The 24,652-nt window shown below is 48.6% G+C and overlaps 2 protein-coding genes across 3 annotated transcripts in view; one reads left to right on the top strand and one right to left on the bottom strand.

The window, feature by feature from the left end:
• BCO1 (beta-carotene oxygenase 1) overlaps positions 1 to 20,494 on the bottom strand; it is a 94,343-nt gene extending 73,849 nt beyond the window's left edge. For both annotated transcript variants that reach the window (XM_045046012.1, XM_045046013.1), the window contains exons 1-6: positions 20,356 to 20,494; positions 17,182 to 17,312; positions 16,005 to 16,083; positions 14,365 to 14,518; positions 12,699 to 12,756; positions 4,167 to 4,264 (exon numbers count right to left, since the gene is read on the bottom strand). The gene's annotated coding sequence lies outside the window, so the exon portion shown is untranslated. The remainder of the gene's footprint in view (positions 1 to 4,166; positions 4,265 to 12,698; positions 12,757 to 14,364; positions 14,519 to 16,004; positions 16,084 to 17,181; positions 17,313 to 20,355) is intronic.
• The window catches only part of PKD1L2 (polycystin 1 like 2), a 95,452-nt gene that overhangs the window by 15,678 nt on the left and 55,122 nt on the right, over positions 1 to 24,652 (top strand). Inside the window, exons 6-16 of the mRNA XM_045046016.1 lie at positions 5,401 to 5,630; positions 7,404 to 7,805; positions 9,842 to 9,919; positions 12,733 to 12,782; positions 14,525 to 14,642; positions 16,214 to 16,421; positions 18,108 to 18,228; positions 18,908 to 19,049; positions 20,286 to 20,462; positions 21,767 to 21,912; positions 22,589 to 22,783. Coding sequence (XP_044901951.1) covers positions 5,401 to 5,630; positions 7,404 to 7,805; positions 9,842 to 9,919; positions 12,733 to 12,782; positions 14,525 to 14,642; positions 16,214 to 16,421; positions 18,108 to 18,228; positions 18,908 to 19,049; positions 20,286 to 20,462; positions 21,767 to 21,912; positions 22,589 to 22,783 — 1,867 coding nt within the window. The remainder of the gene's footprint in view (positions 1 to 5,400; positions 5,631 to 7,403; positions 7,806 to 9,841; positions 9,920 to 12,732; positions 12,783 to 14,524; positions 14,643 to 16,213; positions 16,422 to 18,107; positions 18,229 to 18,907; positions 19,050 to 20,285; positions 20,463 to 21,766; positions 21,913 to 22,588; positions 22,784 to 24,652) is intronic.

Below are 24,652 nucleotides of genomic sequence, written 5' to 3'. Positions count from 1 at the left end.
TAACACACCAGAGTGCTGGGGAGGGGCAGACCTCGGCCTTGAAGTGCAGAATCTGGGTGACTCACATCCACTACAGAGGATACTTAAGAATATTTAGGCCATGTGGCTACATGATCTGTGATTGTTAATACTGTTGCAAGAGTTACTAATAGTCACTGGGTAATTTTAAGGGCTAAATGGGACTACAAAGAAGAAAATAATTGGCACAGAGTTGATTCTTAAAAATGGGTAATTGTTGCCATTATGTTAATATTACAGAAGTATATACTACTTTTATTTTTAAGAGGCTAAGTGGCATAAATGCCATCCTATTATACACACATACATACACAAAACCCCACAATATTTGAGCCTACCACATACTAGGTACTTACTCAGCCATGGTCTCCTTTAAACCTCACAACGACCCAGCCAGGAATGGCTCTCACCTCACTGTATGGACAAGGGAGCTGAGACTCAGAGTGCTTGAGTCATTAGGTTACACAGGTGACTGACGGAGCTCTGGAGACCTCACTTCCGGCTTTCTACCCTTTCCATTCTGCCACACTGCCCAATTTGGTCAGGTGGCTTTATCCACCAAGCCAGCTAGCAACTTGCGAGTGACATTAACAAAATGGTACAGACCTTGGTATTCTGAACAATTGGACGTTCTGAGCAAAGATAAAAAATGTGAGCTCTCTTCCCCATTTTCTTTCTTTTTAAAGAAAAGCCACATCCCATTAATGTAAACGATCAAAGCAGCATGTGCAAATCAGCGAGTGGCAGTGTCTTAGACTAAGTTTTACACTTTTTATTGAGGCATAAATAGGTACAAAAAACTGCACAAAAAGATACAACTCAGTTAACTTCTACAAAGTGAAATGTCTGCACCCATGTAACTCGTACTCAGATCAAGAAACAAAATATGACCAGTCTCCCGAGAGTCCTCCCGGGGCCCCCAAATCTACCAATTTCTACCATTGTCGATCAATGTGACCCGTTCGAAACTTCTATAAATGGAATCATAAAGTGTATTCTCTTTTGTGCCTGACTTCTCAACAGTACATTTTTGAGATGTATCCATATTGTTGTGTATAACTGTGCCTTCTTTGTTCTCATTTCTGTAGAACATTCCATCACATGGATATTCCTTGCTTTACTTATTCCTTTCTAGGGCCGGTAGTCCTTTTGGGTGGTTTCCCCTTTGGACGATTACAAACTATGTGGCTGTGAACATTGGAGCGCATGTCTTTGCTGCATTTCTGTTGGGTTTGCACCCAGGAATGGCACTGCTGGCTCGGAGGATCATCAAAAAATGTTAGGTTGTTGCCTCCATTGCTTTGTACTCCGAGCAGATCTTCCCTTTGTTGGCAGCAGTTTCTAAAAGCACTTTGCTGTCTTCTGCCTCCAGTGAGATCACTGGGAGACAAATCAGGAAAAGTCCGTTGCTCTGCCTTTCGTTCCTGAGCACTTTGAGTTGGCAGGAGAGCTCAAGGAATGGAATGAGTCGCTTTTCCCAGCAAGATCCCTGAAAAACAGCCCAGATTTTGCTATTCAAAACCATCCTTCCCGTGACTGAAAAGAGTTAGTGTTTTCTTGTTCTGAAATCCACGTGGTCTGTTATTAGTAGAGCCTACTCCAGCGTCCTCTTGATTAGTGTTTGCTGGTGAAACTTTTATACTTTTATTTTTGACCTATCCATGTCATTATATTTATTAAATTTTTTTTTAAGTTTATTTATTTATTTTGAGAGAGAGAGTGAGGGTGAGAACATGAGCAGGGAGAGAGAGAAGGGGGTAGAGAATCGGAGAGAGAGAATCCCAAGCAGGCTTTGTGTTGTCGGTGCAGAGCCCAATGCAGGGCTCAATCCCATGAACCATGAGATCATGACCTGAGCTGGAACCAAGCATCAGCTGCTTTAACTGACTGAGCCACCCAGGTGCCCCCTTATCATTATATTTAACGTGGACTTCTTATAGACAGTCTATGGTTGAGACTTTTTTTGTAATCCCATCTGGCACAATAATTGGTGTGTTTGGATCATTTATAAGTAATGTAATTATTGATATAGTTGGATTTAGGTCCACTATTTTCTTGTTTTCTGTTTGCTCCTCTGTTTATTTTCCCTCTGTTCTTCTCCTCTCTTGCCTTCTTTTGGATTATTTGAATATTTTTAGCATTCCATTTTAACATATCTATCAGCTTTTTTGGTTATAGATTTTTTTATTACTTTTTTAGTAGTTTCTTCATGGATTACAATATACATATCCAACCTTACACAGTCTATATGGAGTTCATATTTTACTTCATTAAAATGTTGAAGCTTTACTTTGCTCACCCTCCTCTATATTATAGTTCTCATATGTAGGACATTTACATATATTGAAAATCTCTCTCTCTCTCTCTCTCTCTCTCTCTCTCTCTCTTTTTTTTTTTTTTTTTTTTTAGTTTATTTACTTTTGAGAGAGAGAAAGAGCAAGCACAAGCCAGGGAGGGGCAGAGAGAGGGAGACACAGAACCCAAAACAGGCTCCAGGCTCTGAGCTGTCAGCACAGAGCCCAACGAGGGGCCTGAATTTACCAAAATGTTACCAGTCTATGAATTTACCAAAATATTTACCATTACTTGTGCTCTTCCTTCACCCTTGAAATTCAAAGTTTCCCTCTGGTATCATTTCTTTTCTGCTAGAAAAACTCCCTTAAACCCTTCTTTTATAGACTTTTTGGCAACAAATTCTCTTAGAGGATTTCTTTATTCCTGAGAACGTCTTTATTTTGCTTCACTTCCTGGAGGACATTTTTGCTGGATGTAGAATTAGGTGTTGACAATTCTTTTCTTTCAACATTTAAAGATGTTGTCACTGTCTCCTGACTGCCATGCTTTTGAAGGGAAATCTACAGTCAGTCACATCACTGTTTTCTTTATATGCAATGTGTCATTTTTCAGGCTTGTTTTGAGATTTTTTTTTCTTTACCTTTGATTTTCAGTTTTATTACTGTATGTGTGGGCATGGTTTTTCTTTAACTTTTCCCCTTTTGTGGGGGATCCATGGAGTTTCTTGAATCTTTACATGTATGTATTTTGCCAAACTGGGTAAGTTTTCACCCATTATTTCCTCAGTGTATTTTTCTACACAGATCTGTCTCTTCTCACTGGTCCTCCCATGACACAACTGCTTTCTTTTTTGATATTGTCACACAGGTTGCTGATGCTCTACTCATTTTTAAAAATTTAATATTTTATTAAGATGTCAATTTATCTTTTCTTCAGCTTGGATACTTTCTCTTGCTCTTTGTTCAAGTTCACTGACTTTTTTTCTGTCATCACTATTCTGCTATTGCAAGCATCCAGTGAATTTTTTATTTCAGATACTGTTTATTTCTAAAATTTTCATTAAAAAAAAAAGTTTCTGTTTCTCTGCTTAGAATGTCTGGCTTTCCATTCATTTAAAGAGGGTTTACTTTTATGTCATGGAGCATGGCTGAAATAGCTGATTTCAAGCCTGTCTGATAATTCCAACCCCTGAGTCACCTGAAAGCTGACATCTATTATGTTTTCACTTGAGATTGGGTCAGATTTTCCTCATTCTTTGTGTATCATCAAGCAATTTTGGATTATATTCTGGTCATTTTGATAGTAGGTTCTGAGACTTTGGATCCAGTTAAAATCCTCTGAAAATAGATTTTTGTTTTGTTTTAGCAGGCAACCCACCCGGTTAGGTTCAGACCACACTTTATGACTTGCCTTCTGTGAGTGGTGGTTCCCATGTTGGTGTCGTTTCCAAACCTGTTTGGGTTGGCCCCGCTCATGGGACACTCAGGATGGTGTTATGTTGTAGTCTGACTCAAACAAAGCCTTGGCTGTGTGTCTTTGGCTCTACTTCGCACGTGCATAATATGTGAGTGAGCTCATAGTTTGTGCTGGGTTGTTCATGGAAGTGGGGGGCCCTCCTCTCCACATCTCTCATTTTCAGGGTCTCCCCCACAATCTTCAGCTCCCACACATCTCTCTTCACGGCTCCTCTGGATACAAAGATGGGTTTTCTCTTGGGAATTAGGTGTCTGCATCACCCTACAATGTCAGTGCAGCTCCAAGAGGGAGAACAGCCTAGGGCATGGCCAAAAGAGAAAAAAAGAGAAATGACACAAAACAAAACCAGGTATTATTTTTTGTGCCCTCAGACTCACTGGGTCTCTTTTCCTGGTTCTATTGGCTAAACAGAGGGGATTTCTCTTGGGGTTTTTGTTTTCTTCATTCATTGTACAGTTCGATGACGCAGGGTACCCTAGGGACAAAGCCAAGATATAAAGGAGATTAAAAAAGAAAAAAGACACAAAACAGGAAAGTCCCATCTTTACGAGTAATTCTTAAAGCCTGGGCTTTCCTCCCCAATCTGTCTGCTGTTGTTTACTTTTCAGAGTCCTCAGCAAGTTTCTTTTTGAATTTTGCCTTGTCGTAATCAATGGAAGAGACAGGTGGTGGCTTTACTCTTGGCAGGCACCAAAAATCCAGCTACCGTTTTGCAAGCCTTTTCACAAATATGCTCATTTGTCAAATATTTCTCAGCACGCCCTCTTTGCTAGGCGCTGTGTTAGGTGCCGGATTTATAACGGAGATCTAGACAGACACCGTCTGTGCAGACGACCTAGTGGGGAAGAATGCCAGTGGCAGAGCAAGCACACAAGGAATGAGTGTCACCCAGGAGAAGCAGCCGAGCTACAGCATTGCCTTTATGGGGAACCTAAGGAGGGCTTCCCTGAGGAGGTGATGTTTAAGCTGAGCACCAAAGGAAGAGCATGAGTGTGAGCAGACAGACGAGCCGAGAGCCTTCCCAGCAAAGAACAGCACCCCTGCAGGCCTTGAGGCAGACGGGAGGTGGCACATTCCAGGAACCGAAAAGAGGGCAGAGCGGACATACAGCTGGGAGGGGTGTGGCAGGAGATGGGGGTGAGGTCAAGAAGGGAGGTCATGTGGGTCTTTATGGGCCACATTGGTGATTTTCAATCAGTTCCCTCGGCGAAATGAGAAGCCAAGCTTCTATCATTCTGATACATTTGGAATATGACCCCATTTTACAGATGGGGAAAATATGGTTCAGAAAGGTAGGCTGGGGCATAGCATTTTACAGACGAGGGGGATTTATGTGAGCCACAGAGGGAATAAATAGCAGAAAAAGGACGTGTAACCGAATATTCAACTCCCTGATTGGTCACTGCTATTTCTTCCACTCCCACCTGCTCTAGGCATCTCAACGTAACCTTTGTGAACACCAAGGACTTGGTCACGTAGCATCTCTTTCTTCACCTGTTTATCTTTGCAGGGCAGGGGAGGTGCAAGGTAGGTGAGTGCATATGTGCACACGTGTGTGAATGCATGTGTTTGTGTGTCCCCAACATGGCCAACACTAACTATTGCTGGCAGTTTATCCAGCAACGTGACCCACCAGTTCACAGTCCCTGGGGAATTTATTGTGTTTGCCGAGTGCACAACCAGTGAGTGGCATGTGATGGCTCAGAAGCACGTGACAATCCGAGACAAGATGGAAAGGCTCATCGTGACTGGGTGCTCCGGCCTGTCGACGTTGGGAGCCAGCCCTCTCTGCCGCACTGTCTTCGGGGAACCTCTGTGGATTCAGGTGGTACTTGATGGAGGTGAGTCTACAGAAATGGTCAAGGTCAGAGCAACCTCGGTTTTCCCCAGATCTATCCATCCAACTCCCAGGCTTTAATAAATACTAACAGCACTCATGTATCCAGTTAGTTTTTTAGCTACTCAACTTATTTAGCACCTCGTGCGTGCCCAGAACTGGTCTGAGTACTCCACGTGTGCTAGCCCACCCAGTATGTACTATTATTATCTCCATTTTACAGATGAAGAAATGGAGGGAAGGTTCAGAAATTGGCTTGAAGTCACAAGGCTAGTAAGCTAAGTGAAGCTCTCTGCCTTCCGATGCCCTTCTTTATCCACAGTCCCATCAGAACAGTATTTCCAAGTCACTCCTTGTTAGGGAACCTGAATAGGACCGGGAGAGCTACCAGCTGGGCCTGAGCCCATCTCAGTGAGGCCAGCGTTGACCAGCCTGGCACAATGATGCTGCCCCCAATCGGCACTGATATGGAGCAACACGTACTGCCACAGCCATAGCAGATGTTATGGCTGGTGTCCCTTGTGATTGGTCAGTTTCTTCTCTGATTGGTCAGAGAGGCCATTTTAATTGGTCATGTCCATTCTGATTAGTCAAAGCGTCCTTTCTGATTGGTCACAGCATCTACTCTGATTGGTCACAGTGTTCATTCTGATTTATCACAACATCCATCCTCTTTGGTTGGGACCCATGTAGTTTCAGTTGTTAAACATTCCGAATATCACCCCTCTTCTCAGTAGAGACCCTACCAACAAAGACCCACCTGTACCTGAGGCAGCATCTTTATTCCAGGCACAGGTCTGGTTTGAGATCCAGACAGAAGCCTGCTGGGCTAAACCGGGTGGCACAGAGCTGCAGAGGTGAGGACATGGCTCAGTCCGACCTCACAGCTCCTGGAGCCTCACCCAGCAGAGATATGATGGAGCTTAAACACAGGGTACTTAAACAGTCCTCGGGGCTCCTCTCTGTCTCGGTGTGCTTGTTGGCCAAAGACAGCTGCTATGTGCACCAGGGAAACCTAAAATAATCCTTCATTTATGTTTTTATCCTACAAACATAATTGCCTACTGTTTGCCAAGTGTGGGGAGAGGGAGCAGTAAGCATGAGTGTCAGAAGGTACCATCGTCATTGTCTTTATCATCGTCATTAGCATCGTCATCGCTCAAACAAGAAATACCCTAGCTTGGTTTCTGTTGCAAAGAATCCTAATTTGGTGGTTTAAATCAGATTTTTAGAGTCAACCACAGTATTTAGCATCCAGGTAGGACAGCCGGCCCCAACCTATAAGGGAGCCGCATCTTAAGGTGAACAGGCTGAGTGTTCCCGTGGAGCAGGGTTTCAGGCAGTCTGCCACGGAGGTGGAAGGAAATGACTTCACCTGCTCCTGCTTAGGACAAGACTCGAGGCTAATTCTCAGGCCTAAAAATCAGCCACGCCTCGGGAGACGCTCCTGTGTTAGCCTTCCACCCTCCAAGGACAAACCTGTCCTCATATTTTCATTACAAACCTTTAAGTTTATGGGTAACACACACAGAGCACGGAGCAGAATATGCAGATGAGCAGAGAGGACTCAAAAAGAAAAATCACTCATGAACCCCGCACTCAGAGATCATCACTGTTAAGACTTGGGGGTGGGCCTATCCTTCCGCATGTCTTTATGGCTACACCATCTCCATGTCTACGTCCAGAATCTGACCTTGGAGCTTGGGTCTCCACCGTCTCAGTACAATCTACTGCATGGCTGTTGCCAACATTCTTAAATATCTCTCACCCCACATAGGAAGAGGGGTGACTTACACTGTGCTGTCGGGTAGTACAACCCTGGCTGAGTTCACCACACCAAGCGGCCTGCTACCCTACAATCTGACCCTGGACAGAGCAGCCCAGCAAAGGATGGGCCCAGGGATGCACCACCTGGAGATCCGAGCCACCAGCAACACCACTTCTGCACCCTCCCGGAACATCACAGTCTCCTTCACGGAGCCTCTCTCAGGGCTACGGGCCTCCTGGGCTTCTGACCACTTGGAGCTTGGACAAGACCTACTGGTCAACGTCTCGGTGGCTCGTGGCGCACCGGAGAGGCTGACCTTTGAAGTGGCAGGACTCAATGCAACCTTCTCCCATGAAGAAGAGAGTCTCCAGGGACCATTTGGGATTTACCCTGTGGCAGTTCCTCTTGAAGGTATTTGGGGTGGGTGGGTCTCCTCCCAAATTTCCCTCCTCTTTCCTTCCCGACTCGGTGTCCAGGGTCCCGCCAGCCTGTGTCTGTGTGTCCTGAACACAAATGGGGTTCACAGCATCCAGCCTGGGGCATAAAATAAGAAGAGACATCTGATCTGCCCTCAGAGCTTAGAGTCACAGGGGTTCTCACTTGTGGCACTTCTAACATTCGGGGCTGGATCGTTCTTTGCTGTGGGGGTTGTTCTGCACACTGTAGGGTGTTTACTGGCATGCCTGGCCTCTACCCACTAGATATCAGTAGCACCAGCCTCCTAAGTACAACCAGAAATGCCTCCAGACATTGCCAACTGTCCCTGGGTAGCAAAATCTCCCCCACTGAGAACCACTGGAGGAGAGTTGGAAGGATTCCAATTTTTCCATCATTTCTGGAGGAGAGTGTGGGTCAGGGGGGACCTGCAGTCCATGCCCTTCAGGGAGCGAGAGATAAAAGGGTGGGAGAGGGAGGGACAAGAGAGGAAGAGTGAAGATGCTGGCTGGAATAGAGATAGGGTGACAGACTGGCTGGCACCACCACGGGAGGAGACTAGAGGAGACATTTGCATTTAATCTGGAAAGAACAGAGAGTCCTTCAGGGCAATGTGGTGAAGTCAGCAGCCAGGAATGTGATGAGGGTCACAGAGTCCCCAGCCCACCCAGAACCCTGCCTACCTTCCCCGCCAAGGATCTCAGAAGTCTGTAAGGGAGGTGGAAATACTGTGCCGGGGTGGGGCTACAGTGCCCTCAAGCAGCAGATTTAGCAAAAGAGATAGGTTAAATGACAGGTTTCAGAAGAAAACCATTACAACTTTGCCAGGTATCAAAGGTCCAGCTTGGAACAAGAGGAATCCAGAGTGAAATGAAATGACAATGGAAAACATGCACACTATACAGGCTATAATTCAAATGCAAATTAATTTTTGTTGTCTACAAAAGCCGCTTGGCAGGGGATAATAGATAAAATCTCTACATGCCCTGTGAAGTTGTGGCTCACTCTTAGATGGTAAGTAGTCTTCTTCTCCCCACAAGAAAAACAGATTTGGATGAGATAAAGGGGGTGAAGAGGAAGGAAAGGGCACCAGGTAGGGCAGGAAGACCCTCACTTGTCAGCGCTGGCCCGGTCCTGGCCAGCCTTGCCTGCCAACCAATGCTCACCAGCCCAGCAGATGTTTGCAGCTGCCTCTTGCAGGAGCTTCTGTGGGCTTCTGAGGCCCCTGCTAGGTCCCTGAGTTGGGGAGGGGGCAAGACAAACAACTGGTCCTCAGAAAATTCTCACCTTTTCTTTGGCCAGCTACCGGTAGTTTTCAAACGCGGGAATGCAGCCCTTTCCTGCCCCCACTCTCCCTCTCACTCCACCCCGTCATTGACCATCCTTCAAGAGTATGAGAAAGGAACCTGTCCATGGGGGTCCCGGATCTGAAAGAGCACATATCCACCTTTCCCAGGGTCCCCTCTGATGAGCTCCTCTCTAGGCTCGAGAAAAGAAGGTAGCACCCACCACCTTTCCCCATGAGGGAGGAGGGTGAGATACACACATACCCTGAATCTTACAAATCCTTCTCTCCCCTCTCTGCTCCTCAGTCTTTTGAAAGTCCTGTCATGTCCTTTCTTCTGCTGGAATCTCCTCTCTAATCTGACCAATGAGCACTACTCGTCCTTTGAACTTTAGCTTTAGCCTTGCCATGAACCATGATCAGTGCAGTGAGTCCCTACTACATGTCCACAATGCCACCCTGCCAATTCTTGCCATGGTTGGCACTTGGTCTCCTACAAGCATACTAGACTATAAGGAACTTGAAGACAAAGACCATGTTTCATTCACCTCTGTGTCCCAGAGCCTTGCACCATGCCTGGTATACAACAGGGGTCCATTAAATGCTCAAGATGAAAGATTCAAATGCTGCTGTCAGTGGACCAGGAAGCATAGCTTGGGAGAGCTGTCTCAACACAAGTTAAACAATTTATTGCAACACCCTTAAGTCTCCACCTTTTGCATTACAGGCACCTTTCTGGTCACGGTGACGGTGAGGAATGCCTTCTCAAACCTGAGTCTGGAAATTGGAAGCATCACTGTTTCAGGCAAGGAATTTCTGCAAGGGGCTATAAAACTCAGGACCAGCAGTCTGGGCCATCGCACTAGCTCGGGATCTAGGGAGGGACGCTTCAAAACAGAGCTCTGAATGCTTACCTTGCTATGTAGATTTTAAGAATTCTCTGGTTACCCTAAAGCGCTGTCATATACACGGTAAAACATTCAACCGCTGTTACAGAATTCTAAAACATCCGAGTTTGCTGCTTTAGGCTCCAAGCAACAGGAGGCCCAACCCTAGGTGGCTTTAAGTTTGGTCGTTATGATGTCACATACTGAGAAGTTAGGAGGTAAGTAGTTCCAGAATTGGTTCAGCGGTCCAGTGTCACCAGCAGGGACCCAGGCTCAGTCTGCTATTCTGTTCTGCCACCCTCAGAGTTTCTGCTTTGCCCATAGGGTTGCATCTCATCAACATGGCTGCTGCAGTTCCAAACATCGCAGGTCAACCCAGAATCATCCAGCAGCTGCACAAGCCCGTTTCCCCCTCTGTAGCTCTTGTTACTAGGAGGGAAGTTTTCCCCACAAGTCCCCAGCATTCTTCTCAGATACCATCAGCCGGGGTCACGTACCCTAGCTCTAAGGGGTGCTGGGAAGCAAGTATCCAGCAAGTATCCACCCTGCCTGTAAGGGGTGCTGGCGAGCAAGTATCTAGCACCTCCAGCTCTGTGGGAGAAGGTGGATTCTGGCAGCCAAGAAGAAGGGTGGGGTAATGGCTGGTAGGTAGGCAGCCAACAGTAGCTTAAAGTCACAGAGCTGAAAGTCCACAGCAAATGTGTTTGCCAGGACTCTGCGTAGCAAGGGACAGAAAAGCAGTTCAGACTGGCTTAACTCAAAGGGAAATTTTATCAACTCACAAAAAGAAAAGGCCAGGGGCGCCTGGGTGACTCAGTCGGTTAAGCGTCCTGACTTTGGCTCAGGTCATGATCTTGCAGTTCGTGAATTCAAGCCCCACATAGGGCTCCGTGCTGACACCTCAGAGCCTGCAGCCTGCTTCAGATTCTGTGTCCCTCTCTCTCTGCCCCTCTCCCCGCTTACACTCTGTGTCTCACTCTCTCAAAAATAAATAAACATCAAAAAATTAAAAAAAGAAAAAGAAAGAAAGAAAGAAAGAAAGAAAGAAAGAAAGAAAGAAAGAGAAAGAAAGAAAGAAAGAAAGAAAGAAAGAAAGAAAGAAAGAAAGAAAGAAAGAAAGAAAGAAAGAAAGAAAGAAACGGAAAGGCAAAGTCCAGGGCTTAGGCACAGCTAGATCCAGTCACTCAATATTGTCAGAAATCTGCCTCTTCCCATCTCTTGGTTCTATGTTGGCTTTATTCTGATTCCGTCTTCCCATCAGTAGCAAGACGGCCCCAGGCTTCAATCCTTACTTAACCCTAGAGGAGAAGGAGTCCCTCTTTGCTGACATTTCTAGCCCAAGTCCTGAGGCCCCCTTTACTGGTCCAAGTTTGGTTCATGTTCCCTCCTGGACCCAGTACTGAGACCAGGGGAAAGTGGTATTCAGTTTGGGGAGACCAGGATCACATGCCCACCTGGAACATGCTGTAGGGGTGGCGCCACCCAAACCAAGGACTGAGAGCAGGGGAGGGATGTTTCCCGGGGGAAAGAATCGCCCGTAAGTGCTGTTACCAAAACAAGGGGGCACGGATGCCTGGCTGGGGGACAAAACCATCAGATGTCTGTGCAACTGTCCACAGCCCTCCTTTTCCACTTATGGAATGTGAGGCCCAGAGAGGTGAACTGACTTTCCAAAAGTCACTCAGCTAATTCATGGCAGGATCAGAGACAGCAATTACTTCCCTTGATTTCTTCCTTCTGGGTTATTGGCCCATCTGCCTTAAGATTAAGAAGGAATCTCTGTGTCTGGCATCTTAGCTTTGCTTTACATAATTTTATAGACCTTTGAAGTGAGAGTTCTCAGAATGAGAATTCACTGGGAGAGAATTTTGTAAAGATCAACAGTACCCAGATGTTAACCAGGACACGAGAGCCTAATGACTCCCACGGATCTGCCAGTGCAGATGAAATACATTCCTGTCTTAATCATTACACTTTAACTAGACATTACCATATTCACATTTCGATGACTTTTCAGGGCATATCAACTGAGTGTACATGTTCCATTTTCTTTTACCTTGCTATACTAACCCTCTTTATAGACGTACGCAGATTACAATGCAATGGTATAGAAGCACAGCAGTCAGCTCTCCTGGAGCCTTGAGGATAGGGACTGCCTTTTGTCGTGGGTGAGGAACCTAAGACTCAGAAAGAATAACTAACCTGCCTGGGCTCACACAGCCAGTAAGAGGCCAACAGGAAGACCCAGAAATGCACTGTGCTGTGCTGAGGCCGGCCCCTAGCAGCTTGCCAGAGCTGGTTCTGTGCATCTCTTGCTCTATAATCACTGAGGTCAGCTCGGTAGCCTGAAATCTGCCTTCGTGGGAATACAAACACCACCGGAAGTAGTAAATGGTACAAATCAGGGCTCCCCACTCCCCACCCTTTAACTGGTAGTTAAACATTAACAGCATACAGCCACATGCTGGTCTCTAAATCTCGTGTTTTATTTGCACTGGCAACTGCCTGACTCTTTCTTAACAACCGAAGACGTGTCTTCAGTCCAGTGGTGGACATGATGGTTTGGGTGTTTACCCATTTTGATGACCTGAATGCTTGCCAAATTTCCCTAACTCATTTCCAAGACAGGTGGATCTCCCCAGGGCATCTTCAGCACACCCTCTGACTCTGCCCTTTGGTAACCTTATAAACACCTACCAAAGTCTGACGCCTGTTCTCATTGTGTTCACAGCTCCTTCCAGTGTGCGAGAACCGTCTGGAACAAATGCCAAGAGAAAGAATGTGAGTTGTTTTGTTTTTTAAACACTTAACCTCACGAGAAAAAGATGTCTGAAAACTCTGCTTTAGTTTTGAGTTTTGGCTTATTGGTGCTAATACCCAGAGTACTAGGAGGCATGGAGGTTTCTTCCATTTGAAAAGAGATCCAGAAGGACTGAAATCACAGAAAGCATGTTCTCCAACCAGAACAGCGTTATATAACGAATCAGTAATAAGATATCTGGGATACGTACATACCTTTTAGACATCACGGAAATTAAAGAGCACACTTAAAACAAATCAGGATCAAAAAAAAAATTCACAAGGAAAATTGAAATATATTTGAGTGTTAATGACAAAATAACCTATCCAAATTTGTGGGATGCAGCTAAAGCAATGTTCAGAGGGAAATTTATAGCTGCTAATGCTTAAATGAGGAAGCAGGCCCATGTTCCTCAGTTTTTACAGCAGGACTAAGGCCCGACTCCTTGCTGTTGACATTGTCCATGCACATACTTCATTCAATAACAAAGACTATGTGTTTACAATGTCAAGGCTTGGTGTTAGGGACTAGGGACACAAAGGTGAATAAACAGCTGTGGCCCCTGCCTTCTTGGAGCTTAGTGGGTGAAATTACCAACAAATTAGCATGTAATTGGGAATTGTGGTAAGTGTTTAACTACAAGCAACAGGGTGCAGTGACAACCAACACAGCATGGCCTAGCAAATGTGATCGGATGAGGCCTTGTAGAATCGGACATTCAGGTGGAGACCTGAAGATAAGACGGTCAGCCTTGCTGGAAAGCAGAACAAGAGCTTTCTGGGTGCACAGATATGAAAGCCCTGAGGCTAGAAGTGTCCCGAGGCCTGTGGGCGGGGAGGGAGAGCATATAGGAGATTACAGAGAGATGGACAGAGGCCCGATCACATGAGGTCTTAGGTGCCAAGACAGGGGTTTGGGTTTTATTCTTAGGCCATGGGAGACTACAAGGGGTTGAGTTTTGCCATGTAGCCTCCTGTTACACCAGACTAAGCCCTTTAGGCCCAGCTGTTTGATAGGTCCTGCCAGAACTCACTCCAGGAACACACCATATGCCTGCTAATCCTTCCTCCTAGAACCCACAGACTCCATTATTGCCCAGCTCACCCTCACTCCTCCTCTTTCACAACAGCTCTGTAGTCTTTTTCTCTGGGGAAGCTTGTCCTGACACTGGCTGCCCGCCTTACAGAGGTCACAGCTCTGTGTCCTCCTCTGCACCAGACGAAAGAGGAAGGACATCACTAGCTTCTCTCAATCTGCAGCAACCCAGGCATCAAATGCTATCAAACCTTCTTCAGAGGAGCAGATGTTCTTAACCTACTGCCTCCCTCTTACACGTTCTCGTATTTCTCTAGGCCCCCCTCTCCTGTAGCAGCTAGAATTCTGTGTTTTAGTCATCAGTTTCTTTGTCCATCTTCCCTCCTAGACTGAAGAGCAAGGCCCAGGTCTCTATTCTTGTATCTCTAGGCATCAAGCATGGGGCCTGGCCCAGAGCAGGCCCTGGTAACAGTTGGAAGCATGATGGACACTCAGCACTGAGCCCATGTTCAGACTAAAGTTACTTACCCAGTGACCCATCTCCAGAGGAGAGCCAGGTGGATCAGATAGGGTCTGTCTCCATTCTGTGCCTTATGGTGCGACTACCCTTGGCACAGACTGCTGTGGGGAAGAAGGTAGGGTACCAATTGTGGAGGGGCATCTCACCAGCCAGCTGCTTTTTCTGCAGAGAGAGAAAGGGGACAGGCAGGTGTACGTGGAGCCTGGCCAGTATGTGGATCCTTTCACAACCGTGACTCTGGGCTGGCCAGACAGGGACAAGGATTTACGTTTCCAGTGGTCATGCGGTAGGTGGCTTTAGAGCTCTGGAACTGTCCTATCTCACCACAAAGTAATGGATAGAGGTCAACTTTGCTTTTTTTTTTTTTTTAATCTTCACACAGGCATTACTTACCCTTGACATTTTGTGTGCTTTGCATGTGCCAGAGATTGAAAATCCCATGGAAATGGGAGGTGGCGGGTGTGGGGTGGGGGCGGTGGGGTGGGGTTGGGGGAAAGCAGTGGCAAACCAAGGCAGAGGGAGCCCTAAAGGCAGCAACACAGAGATGCATTGAGAGAATTAACCCTAAAAGTCAATAGGCTTTATTTTCCCCACAAACAACATCAGTGCTAAAAACAAAGCAAAACAAAACAAAACAACTCCTCCCTTTTGGGTGGATCCCTCCTGTCACCTCCTTGCCCTTGCTGGGTATGTCACTGGGAGAGTCTAGAAGTGAGGAGGCATTTTCTGACAAACCAAGAGGACGGCACCAGTACCCACTTCTTAGAAATGGTTGTCCTGCTTTATAGGGATACATCCTAGCTACGTACACATTCTTTCGGAAATGAATGCCATCCATATCACACTTACTATTTTTATGAGTTTTTTTTTTCTTTGAACAATACATCCTGCATATTTTAATGCCATGGTATCTTCTCTATCTTGATTTCATAAGAGAGTAAGTGCATAATAGACTGTCAAAGTTGATGTATGGTCATTTATTTACTGGTACCCTGTTTTTGGACACGTAGGTTATTCGGAATTATTTGCCCGTATATACACAACATTGTAATGAACATCCTTGTAGTTCTGCCTTTATCTGCATCTGTGGTTACCTTCAGAAGTAAGTTTTGAGAATAAAAAATAAATTTCAAGAAATGGAATAACTGGGTCAAGTCATATAAAATGTAGAGCCTTTTGATATCTACTGGTAGGTGCTGAGGACATTCTTTGGAATATTAGTTTTCACTATCTGAATTCACAGAGGATACAGGTATACAGTTTGGGTGGTTGAGCTGATGGCCTGACCCGAGGTCATGTCCCGTGAATGACTACCAAACTTCGGGGCAGGGGGAGCAAGGTGACTGATGGGTAAACATCGATCAACACGGATGAAGGGCGAGGGATAGAGACTTACTGAGCCAGTATCATAAAGCAGGAGATGGCGTGTGTCCTCCCAGATGGGGAGAACGGCCCGCCGGATCCCCAGTATACCCACAGGGACATACAGTTGAGGACAGTTGTTTCCACGTGGTATGAGAGGTACACCAGGGACAGGAAGCTGTCCTGGATGCTCCCCCAGGCAGAGCTGTATATCCCCGCCCCCCTCCCCTACTATATGCCTGCCTGTCCTCAGTGCAGGTCGCTGGTGCCGAAGAAGCAGACAGACCCTGCAGGTCTGCTCAGGGTCAGGGTGAAGGGCGGCTCATTTCCCCAGAAGCATCCTTCTGCGGTGTCATCCTTTCACCCTGCAAGTGAGAGTGTTTTTAAAAATCAAACTCTCTTTGGAGCTGCTTTTCTTATCTATGACTCTTTTCTTCTAAAAACCCAGACCGGAAGCGTCCTTGGATGATCATAGCCTTTGCCCCTCTCTCTCAGGACGTTGCTGGGCCCAGTGGAGCTACTGTGTTGAGAGGCAGCTGCTCCGTGTGGACCAGGGGGAGCTGGTGCTTCCTCCGTCCTGCCTGCCACCACCCAGCTCCGCTGTCACCCTGCGCCTGACCACCTGGAGGGGCGGGGAACTGGAGAACCAGGAGGAGCAGTGTCTCTACGTGTCTGCACCCCTGGAACTCAGGCCTCGAGTCAGGTGGGGGCACGAGAGCAAACTCCCGCAGCAATGACGTCCCTTCGGCCACCGTTTACCGAAGAGCCAGGGCAGGGAAGGCTTCCCTCAGCCCAGATGTGAAGAGGGAAGAGGAATTAACTTGGCAGCAAAAGGGGGGCTGGAGAGGGAATATGGGTGACAAAGGGAGGAGCACAGAATAAGCCAGAAGTGAAAGAGGCTGGTGTGGCTCATATGGAGGGAAACAGGGGAGCAAGAAAAAACGACGAGAACAGGCAGGGCCTGGCTCTGGTGGGACCGTGTGGGTTATAAATAAAGACGTGATTCTGAAGAGTTCTGGAAAGCCACCCAAGGGTTGCAAGCAGGCCGGGGACATGATCTGTCCTAGTACAGAACGCTGTGGCAGCAGGGTGGAGAGCAGGCTGGAGGAGGGCAAGAGCGGGCTCAGGGAGATTGCTTGAGCTCTTGCATCAAAGTGAAGGTTGAAGGAGGCTTGGTCTATCGGGTGGGGCCCAGACAGAGAGACGTGGGCAGGGATAAGGGAACAAGCCAGGGATGACAGTGCAGGACTACAACAGGAGGAAGCCACTCTCCCTCTGAGGACTACAGAGGTAAGCAGGGGGATGGTGTCCCGGGAACCCTGGGAGCTGCAGCTGTAGGGGAGGCGGCCCCCAACAGGAGCTGTGGGTTTGGTTGGAGGAGCACAGCCACTGCCAACAGCAGCCCACCTGCTAAGGAGCAGGGACCGTGGTGAATAAATACCCTCCCGCCCTCCCATTGTTACCTTCTGATCCCCAGCCAATGCCTCCCATTGCTGGACCCAAGTAGAAGCCAGCCGGCACAGGAATGTGGGTGACACAGTCCACAGAGATTAGCCTCCTAGTGTCCAGGGCCACGGAGTTGATGGAGAGCAGGCTGTGGGGACAAATAGAGAATGTCCAGCACACCGGTGTTAGGACAGACATGAAGACAGGAGGGAGATTGCCAGCTGCTATGCAGTTACAACTGAGAGGTCCCGGGGATGGGCTGGACCCACGGCAGGTGCCAAAGGGATCTCTCACTGGCTCAAGGGAGGGAGTGGGATGCTATAGAGAAGGCCCTGGAATCGAACCTAGACATGCTGGTTTGTGTTGCCCTCCCCCACTCAGGAGTCGTGTGACCGGGAACAAATCACGCCAGCTCCATGAGCCAGGTTTTCTGGCTCTGACAAGGGGATTCTAACATGTGGCTCCTAGGGTTGTGGTAAGCACTGGATGAGGGAGTAACGATGCAAATCATTTATAACCTGTGGCACACAGGCAATAAAACCACAGTATTCCTTTATTATTATTGGAGCTAGAGGGAGTCACAGAAATTGTTCTTAACTCCCCATTTTGCAGGTGAGGAAACAGACTCAGAGAGTTTAAGTGACTCATACAAGGTGACCATTCACAAGAGGCAAGGACAGTATCTGAGGACCCTGGACTTCATGCACTTTCCACACCACTGTCCTGCACACTGAATGAAGTGGGAATTCGGTCAGGCACAAGTCCTCTCCTTGACCAACGTTATAGGTCCTGGTTTGGGTTGGGGCAGGGGTTGCCTTTATTCCATCTTCCACCAGAAGAAAGGCCCTGTGCCACCTTCTCAAAGGACTTGAGAAGAACCGGACAAAAGACCAGCCCAGGAGGCCTGAGTGAGCTTCCTCACTGCGTTCTGTCTCCCTTTCAGCTGCGAGGAGAACTGCAGACCTGGGCACCCCAGGGAAGACACTGTGCTCAGAGTCACCATGGGGCATGGCTCCCCAGGGGCCGTGTTCAACTGGTATTTAGATGACACCTCGCTGGAGAAGGTGAGGACACTGGCAATCACCCACTCTGACTGACCAGACCTGTGTCGCATGCCCAGTACTGAGCACCCGGGAGAGTGGGGGTTGGGGGGTGTTCCCCAGAGGAAACCCAGGTCATTGGTCAGAAGGGAGAATGGATGCAAGGGAGCAAAAACAATGGAGAAACATCAGAGCAGATGCTACGGGTGCCCCAGCCCGGTCCCTCTTACTAGGCTGATGCATGGTCCCCAGCTGCTGTGGAGTGACCGCTGGCCAATAACTGATGGCTGGGGGTGTCTAACGGCCCAGGCCCCTTGCCTCTGACAACCTCTGTGGTGTGGCTGTCACTTCCTGTGGGATCAGGCTGAGGCTGGCTGGACACCTCCTGAAATCACTTCCCTGCCTAGTTCATTCTGTGCCCTACTCTGCTTCCCTCTCCCCTCTGGTTCTCCCAAGGGCCCTCGCGCAGGAAATGACCTGCCCGTGAATCCCCATCTCAGGTTCTCCTTCAAGGGAAACTGACCTCAGACAATGACCTAAGCAAGGCTGGAAATTGGGTCTCTGGGCTGACTTGGGGAAGCGGGTGGTGCCTTTGCCGCAGAGACAGATCTGGAAGGCCTCCCCAGGGTAAGGAGCCACTGCCCTGTGGAGGTCCAACAGCCTGGCTGCAGCCTCGGGGGCTCTGGGTGGTGTTCTCTTTCAGGCGGAGCCTCTCCCACCCGCCTGCAGACTTCAAGGATTTTGGCCCAGGGATTTAATCCTCCTTCAGAGCAACACGTCCACGCTGCGGCTGAACAGCTCCTTCCTGCAGACCTGGGGCCAGGCCCTCCGAATCAGAGCCACAGGTGCGGAAGGCTCCCCACAGGCCCCGGCACGGGTTCCGCCTGTCTGCCGAAAGCGAACCAAGGCAAACTCAGAAACCCAGAAATGTGGGACATCAGTGCAGGGTCAAGGGCCACATGCAGAGTCTGGTGTCAGCCCCATCGCCACCACTTTCTAGCTGGCGGCAAGGCATTTAAACTCTCCGTGCCTCCATTTCCCGCCTCCGAACTGCACTATGCAGGGTGGATGAGACAGATCATTCTGGTGCGGTCTGCATGTCCTGCCAGGTCGTTCTCACCTTAAACAAGCCAGTGCGGTGGGAAATGTAGATTCTCAAAAAGACAAACTATGGGGGATTACTCTTCCAGATGCATTCAGTTGGTTCAGTTTTTCTCAAAGTGGCCCACGGACCACCCACACTGTGACAACCAGGGATACTGGTTTAAAACGCACACTCCAAGGCTTGCCCCAAACTTTCTGAGTTAGGTCTAGGCTAAGGAATTCATTTTAACCGATTAAAATTCTCTTCATGCCCAGCTCTTCCAGGCACGTACTCTTTTTGAAGCGTCAGGTGGTGAGGGCTGCTGGTGCAGGTAACTGTGGGCTCTTCACGGTGCTGTGGAGGCCCGGAAAGAGCATGGCTTTGGGTGGGGTCAGCCCGTTTCTAGGTTCTGGCTGTGGCCCTTCCTACTAGCTCTGTGATCTTGAGCAAGTCCTTTCATTTCCCAGTATACTTCCTCATCACCACAACTGCAAGGAAGCTGCTAATATTAGCCCTGTTTTACAGATGAAAAACTGACTCTCAAAATGTGAGATCCTGGGGTGCCTGGGTACCTCGGGCGGCTAAGTGTTCGATTTGGCTCAGGTCACGATCTCACGTCACGGTTCCTGAGTTCGAGCCCCACATTGGGCTCTGCGCTGAACGGCTCAGAGCCTGGAACCTGCTTTGGATTCTGTGTCTCCTTCTCTCTCTGCCCCTCCCCCTCTTGTCCTCTCTCTCTCTCAAAAATAAGTAAACATTAAAGAAAAAAAAAAGAGTCCCACAAAAGTGAGACCCCAGGTATCTGCATTAGGGGGAGTTGTCAGATGTGCAGATTGCTGGGCCCCACCCCAGAACCTCCAGAGAGGTCTGAGGCTGGGGGTCAGGAGAGGAGCCTGGGAACCTGCATGTTTAACAAGCTCCCGGGGTGATCCTGGAGCATGGTGGAGTTCGGTTGACTCACACAGCCCCCCAAACACCCTCTGTCTTCACTCCCCAGCAGTGACCGGGCATGCCTATGGGGAGGACACCTATGTGATCGGCTCTGTGTCTCCCCCCGAGGTGCCCACCTGCACCATCACTCCGGAGGAGGGTACCGTTCTGACAAGCTTCGCCATCTTCTGTGACACATCCTCGGCCCTGGGCCCCCTGGAGTACTGCTTCTGTCTCGAGTCAGGTACTGCCCCAGGGCTGTGCTCTCCCCTGAGCTGCTAGGCTCCGTTTCTCCCAGAACAGGGGCCTGTCTCCCTCTGGGAGCTGCAAAAAGTATGTTCCATGTGTGAGAGACGTTTGCAGAATGAAGACCTCCCCCAACTTGCAGAATGAAGACCTCCCCTACACCTTAGCCCCACCCCAGGCACACTGACCCAGTCACACACCCAGGGAGAGGTGATATCTCCTCCATGGCTATAGAGGCCAAAATGACCTCTGACCTGGCATAAAAGACGTGGAGAGGGTTAAATGGATGAGAATATGCAGAGGTGTGACCACTGAAGGCCTCGACTAGAGAAAGGTGGACACAAGCAATCCTGAGACCCAGAGGAGGGTGGTTTTCATGGGGTGCCAGTTAAGAAGATGTGGAATGCAGGGATGTTCAGATGGCTGTGACTGGGTCTGAACCTGGAGGGAGTCAATTCACAGAAGGAAAGTAGGTTCCATGTCGAACCTGCATCACCCCCAGATGGAGGCCGGCTAGCTGCTCTAATTCCAACTGGTTGTTCCAACTGGTTGCTCACACAGGTGAGCAAAGGGGCAGGGAAGTGAAACCATGTAAAACTCAGCTGTGAGTTATAATTCAGTAACTTCATGATTGTCTGCACATTACAATGATTAGTGATTTCACTGAGGGGGGAGGTCTCCTTTAAGGATAGGAAAGATATTCATTCATTCATTCATTCATTCATTCATTTATTCATTCATTCAGCAATAAATATTTATTACACGTCAGGCTCTTCCAGGTGCTAGATACATAGTAGTAAACTCCACAGGGCAAGTCCCTGACCTCCCTGTGTTACAATTAGTGGTGGAGACCGTTGGTAAATAAAGACATAGGACAGGGGCGCTGTTTAGATACACCAACCTGGGAAGGCCTTTGTACAGGAAGTGACTTTTGAGTGAGCTTCGATGTTTTGAGATAATTTTTAAGATCGCCTCCTGCCCTCTTCTTCTTCCTCCTCCTTTTTGTAACTTGGTTGACCTCTTGAATTTCTTTGTAAACCTGTAAAGAGGAATTTTTTTTGAATTTTTTATGGATTCTAGTAAAATTATTCCAAAGTCATAGCAGCACGCAATTACCTACAGAGACTAGGGGATCAGTATAGATGGCTGTCGTCTCTCTGAAAGCACAGAGTCGTTGAGTGCTTGCCACATCTTTATGAGCTGTGGCTTCTGTGTCCTTGTCATCAGGCTCTACCTTGGTGGGTTTCCTGTCTCCCCAGGGCCTAGAGATGCCGCCCTAACTGTTCAGTTTCCATTTACCAGGTTCTTGTCTACACTGTGGCTCTGAACCTGCCCTCCAGTCAGTTTATCTGCCACTTGGAAAAGTAAACAATGACTTCATGCTGACAGTGGTCATTTTTGTGTCCAATCGGGCAGGGGACAAACAACAGGCCCATGCACTGGTGAAGGTAGGTGGCAGCAGCCTTTGTTTCTTTCCTGAGAAAACTTGTTACCCAACTGAACTTCCTCAAGAGGGTGGCTGGGTTGAGGGAGCTAAGGGCATGACCATATGAATCACTGATCCATTCATTCCTTCAACTAGTATTTTCAGAGCACCTGCTCTGTGCCAGGCCCTGGGGACACAGCTGTGAACGTGGTCACTACCTTTGTAGATCTCATATCTCAGTGGCCAGAACAGTGCCCTGGAGTAATGCCCTGGAGGCTTGGAGCAGGAGGACCCAGAGATGAGTCAGACCAGTGCCATCAGAGTCCAAAGGAAGGAGGGCCAAAATCAGCCATCAGGGCTACATGGCAGAGACTGGATTAAATCCGGGTGAATTTCAAGGGTGAGAGGCCAGGAGGAGCAGGAAGGGACTGGGGGAACTGTGAGGAGGGCAGTGAGGGGGAAGCAGCGACTTGCCCAAGGCTTGGTTTCAGTGGCCGTTGGATGCCTGCTACAAGCGGGCCCGGCTGCCCTCGGGAGAGACTCTGCCCTCGGGAGAGACCCCAGGCCACGTGCAAAGCCTTCCCGTCTTGCTCTGGCCTGCCTTGTGGAGACTGCGACTTCAGGCTCCGGATTCTGGAACAAGGACTGGTGAGTTCAGGGCTTCCCTGCGCTGAGCATGTTTCCTGTTTCCCGGTCAGGTGGGACTTGGAGACACCCACGTTGAGAATGTGGCATTCCAGGCTGCAGTGGTGGAGAACATCACCACTGCTCTGCGAGGCGAACGGGACCCCGAGCGGCTCTTCCAGCTGGCCAGGGCCGTGGCATCGGTGCTGGACCAGGAGTGCCAGGGGCGGGGCTGCAGGCGGCTGCTGAACGTGGACGTCAGACAGAAGGTGCTCAAGATGGGGCCCTTTTACACTGTCCACTGGGGCCCCGGAGTCTGGGGTGGGGACTGGAATTTATGGAGCTGTGGAGAAGACTTTGGCATCTCCTGAGATGTTGATGTCACCTCCCTCTTCTGGTCCTTTCACTAAGTGACCTGAAGTGATGGAAACCTGCTTTCCTTGCTCTTCCTGGAGTCAAAGCCTTCTAGGGAAGGAAGGAACTTAAGAGTCTTGCTCCAATCCCTCCTGTCAAAGGCGACAAAACCGAGGCCAGAGGAGAAAAGTGGCCTGGCCCCAGTCATATGGTTAATGGGTTGGGGTCAGACGTTAGACGTCATCCCACTTCTGTCACTTTCCATCTATATTGTCACAGGCTGGTGAATGAACTTCTCTAAGCCTCAGGTTCGCCACTGGAAAATGGGGATGATAAATAGTGTTTACCTGATAAGGTTAGGTCAAACCATTTGAAATTACCAACATTCAACCATTTTTAACCCACAAAATGGCCATTTCGTGTGTTACAACCTGACACGATAAACAACTATTGTAGAACATACGATTACCTCTACTCCTGGGGCCTGCTATATGAGTGCAGGCACGTGTGGGTGCAGGTACACACAGATGCACGTGCACGCACACGCACACACACGCACAGTAGCACATACACCTGCTGGGCATGAAGAAGAAAAGAAAGACTTTTCTGGTTCCCTGAAGGGTTTGCAAGAAAAGTACTTAGCATGGTGCAGGACACGTGGTAAGGACTTAATACAAAGAAGTGGTGGTTGTCATAGTGATTACTTATAGATAAATGACGTCTATTGAGCACCTACTAGGTGCTGCCGGCCTCAAGAGCTTCATGGATATGTAATCCTCATTAAAACCCTACAAGGTAAATGGTGAGATCCCCATCCATGTTACAGAAGAGGAAACAGAGTAAGAGAATTTGAACAGCTTGCCCAGGCCCACATTTCTAAGTAGGTGGTGAAGACGGGGTTCCAACGCAGACTGGCTCTTCCCCAGTCTACCTCCCACCCTCCCAAGCCTCTCACCCCTTCCCTGAGTTCACATTAGTACCTCCATACACCCCCACAACCCACCACCTGGTTCTCAATCTTGGTTGCTTTCACTCTGAACATTACCCATGGTAGACTTGCATTTGGATGTCCTGTGGTTCCCTGAGCAGACTAAGCAGCCCGACCCAGGGTCTCCTCATGAAAAAGTGGGGTCCTGGCAGCAGGCAGGTGTAAAACTCTAATGCGGTAACTGAGAAGACTTTAAGAAGGGCTCTGTTGATAAAAGTTGGGGCTCGGCCTGAAGTGAACAGAATCCAGAGGGAGCCGCTGCACGTGGAGGGGCTCCCTGGGACAAGCAGTGGCGTCTGAAGAATGAGGCCGTTGACCAGCCACAGTGGACTGGCAGGAAGGCACCGGAGTATAGCTTCTAGCTCTCTCTCCTCCAGCCCTCTCATCTCCTGCTGCATGAGTTCACCGACAGAGAGTCAGGAGCCAGGGGCATCTCCATGGAAGCTGCCTCCACGACAGTGACCAAGGAAGGAGGGAAGATCCACAGAGGCAAACATGACTTAACCTTCCAGAACATCTGACAAGAGTCCCCTCATATACTGGCCTTTTCTTTCCTCCATCCAAGCCATAGCCTGGAGGCATCCTGACTTAATAGCAGACAGGCTCAAACTCTGCAGCTGCCATGAAGGGCCGTCAGACAGGTAGGCTGAGTGAGCCGTGAGGAGCAGGCCACAGAGGACTATTCACTCAGATCCGGGCTGTGCCAAATGGTTGCCGCTCGCTTATCTAGGAACTCACAGCTAAATTAAATGGATTAAAATGAGGCGCCTGGGTGGCTCAGTCACTTGAGCATCTG

The sequence above is a fragment of the Felis catus genome, chromosome E2 (genome assembly GCF_018350175.1).
Source record: "Felis catus isolate Fca126 chromosome E2, F.catus_Fca126_mat1.0, whole genome shotgun sequence".
Taxonomy (NCBI): Eukaryota; Metazoa; Chordata; class Mammalia; order Carnivora; family Felidae; genus Felis; species Felis catus.
This window is presented reverse-complemented; position numbering and strand designations above follow the sequence as displayed.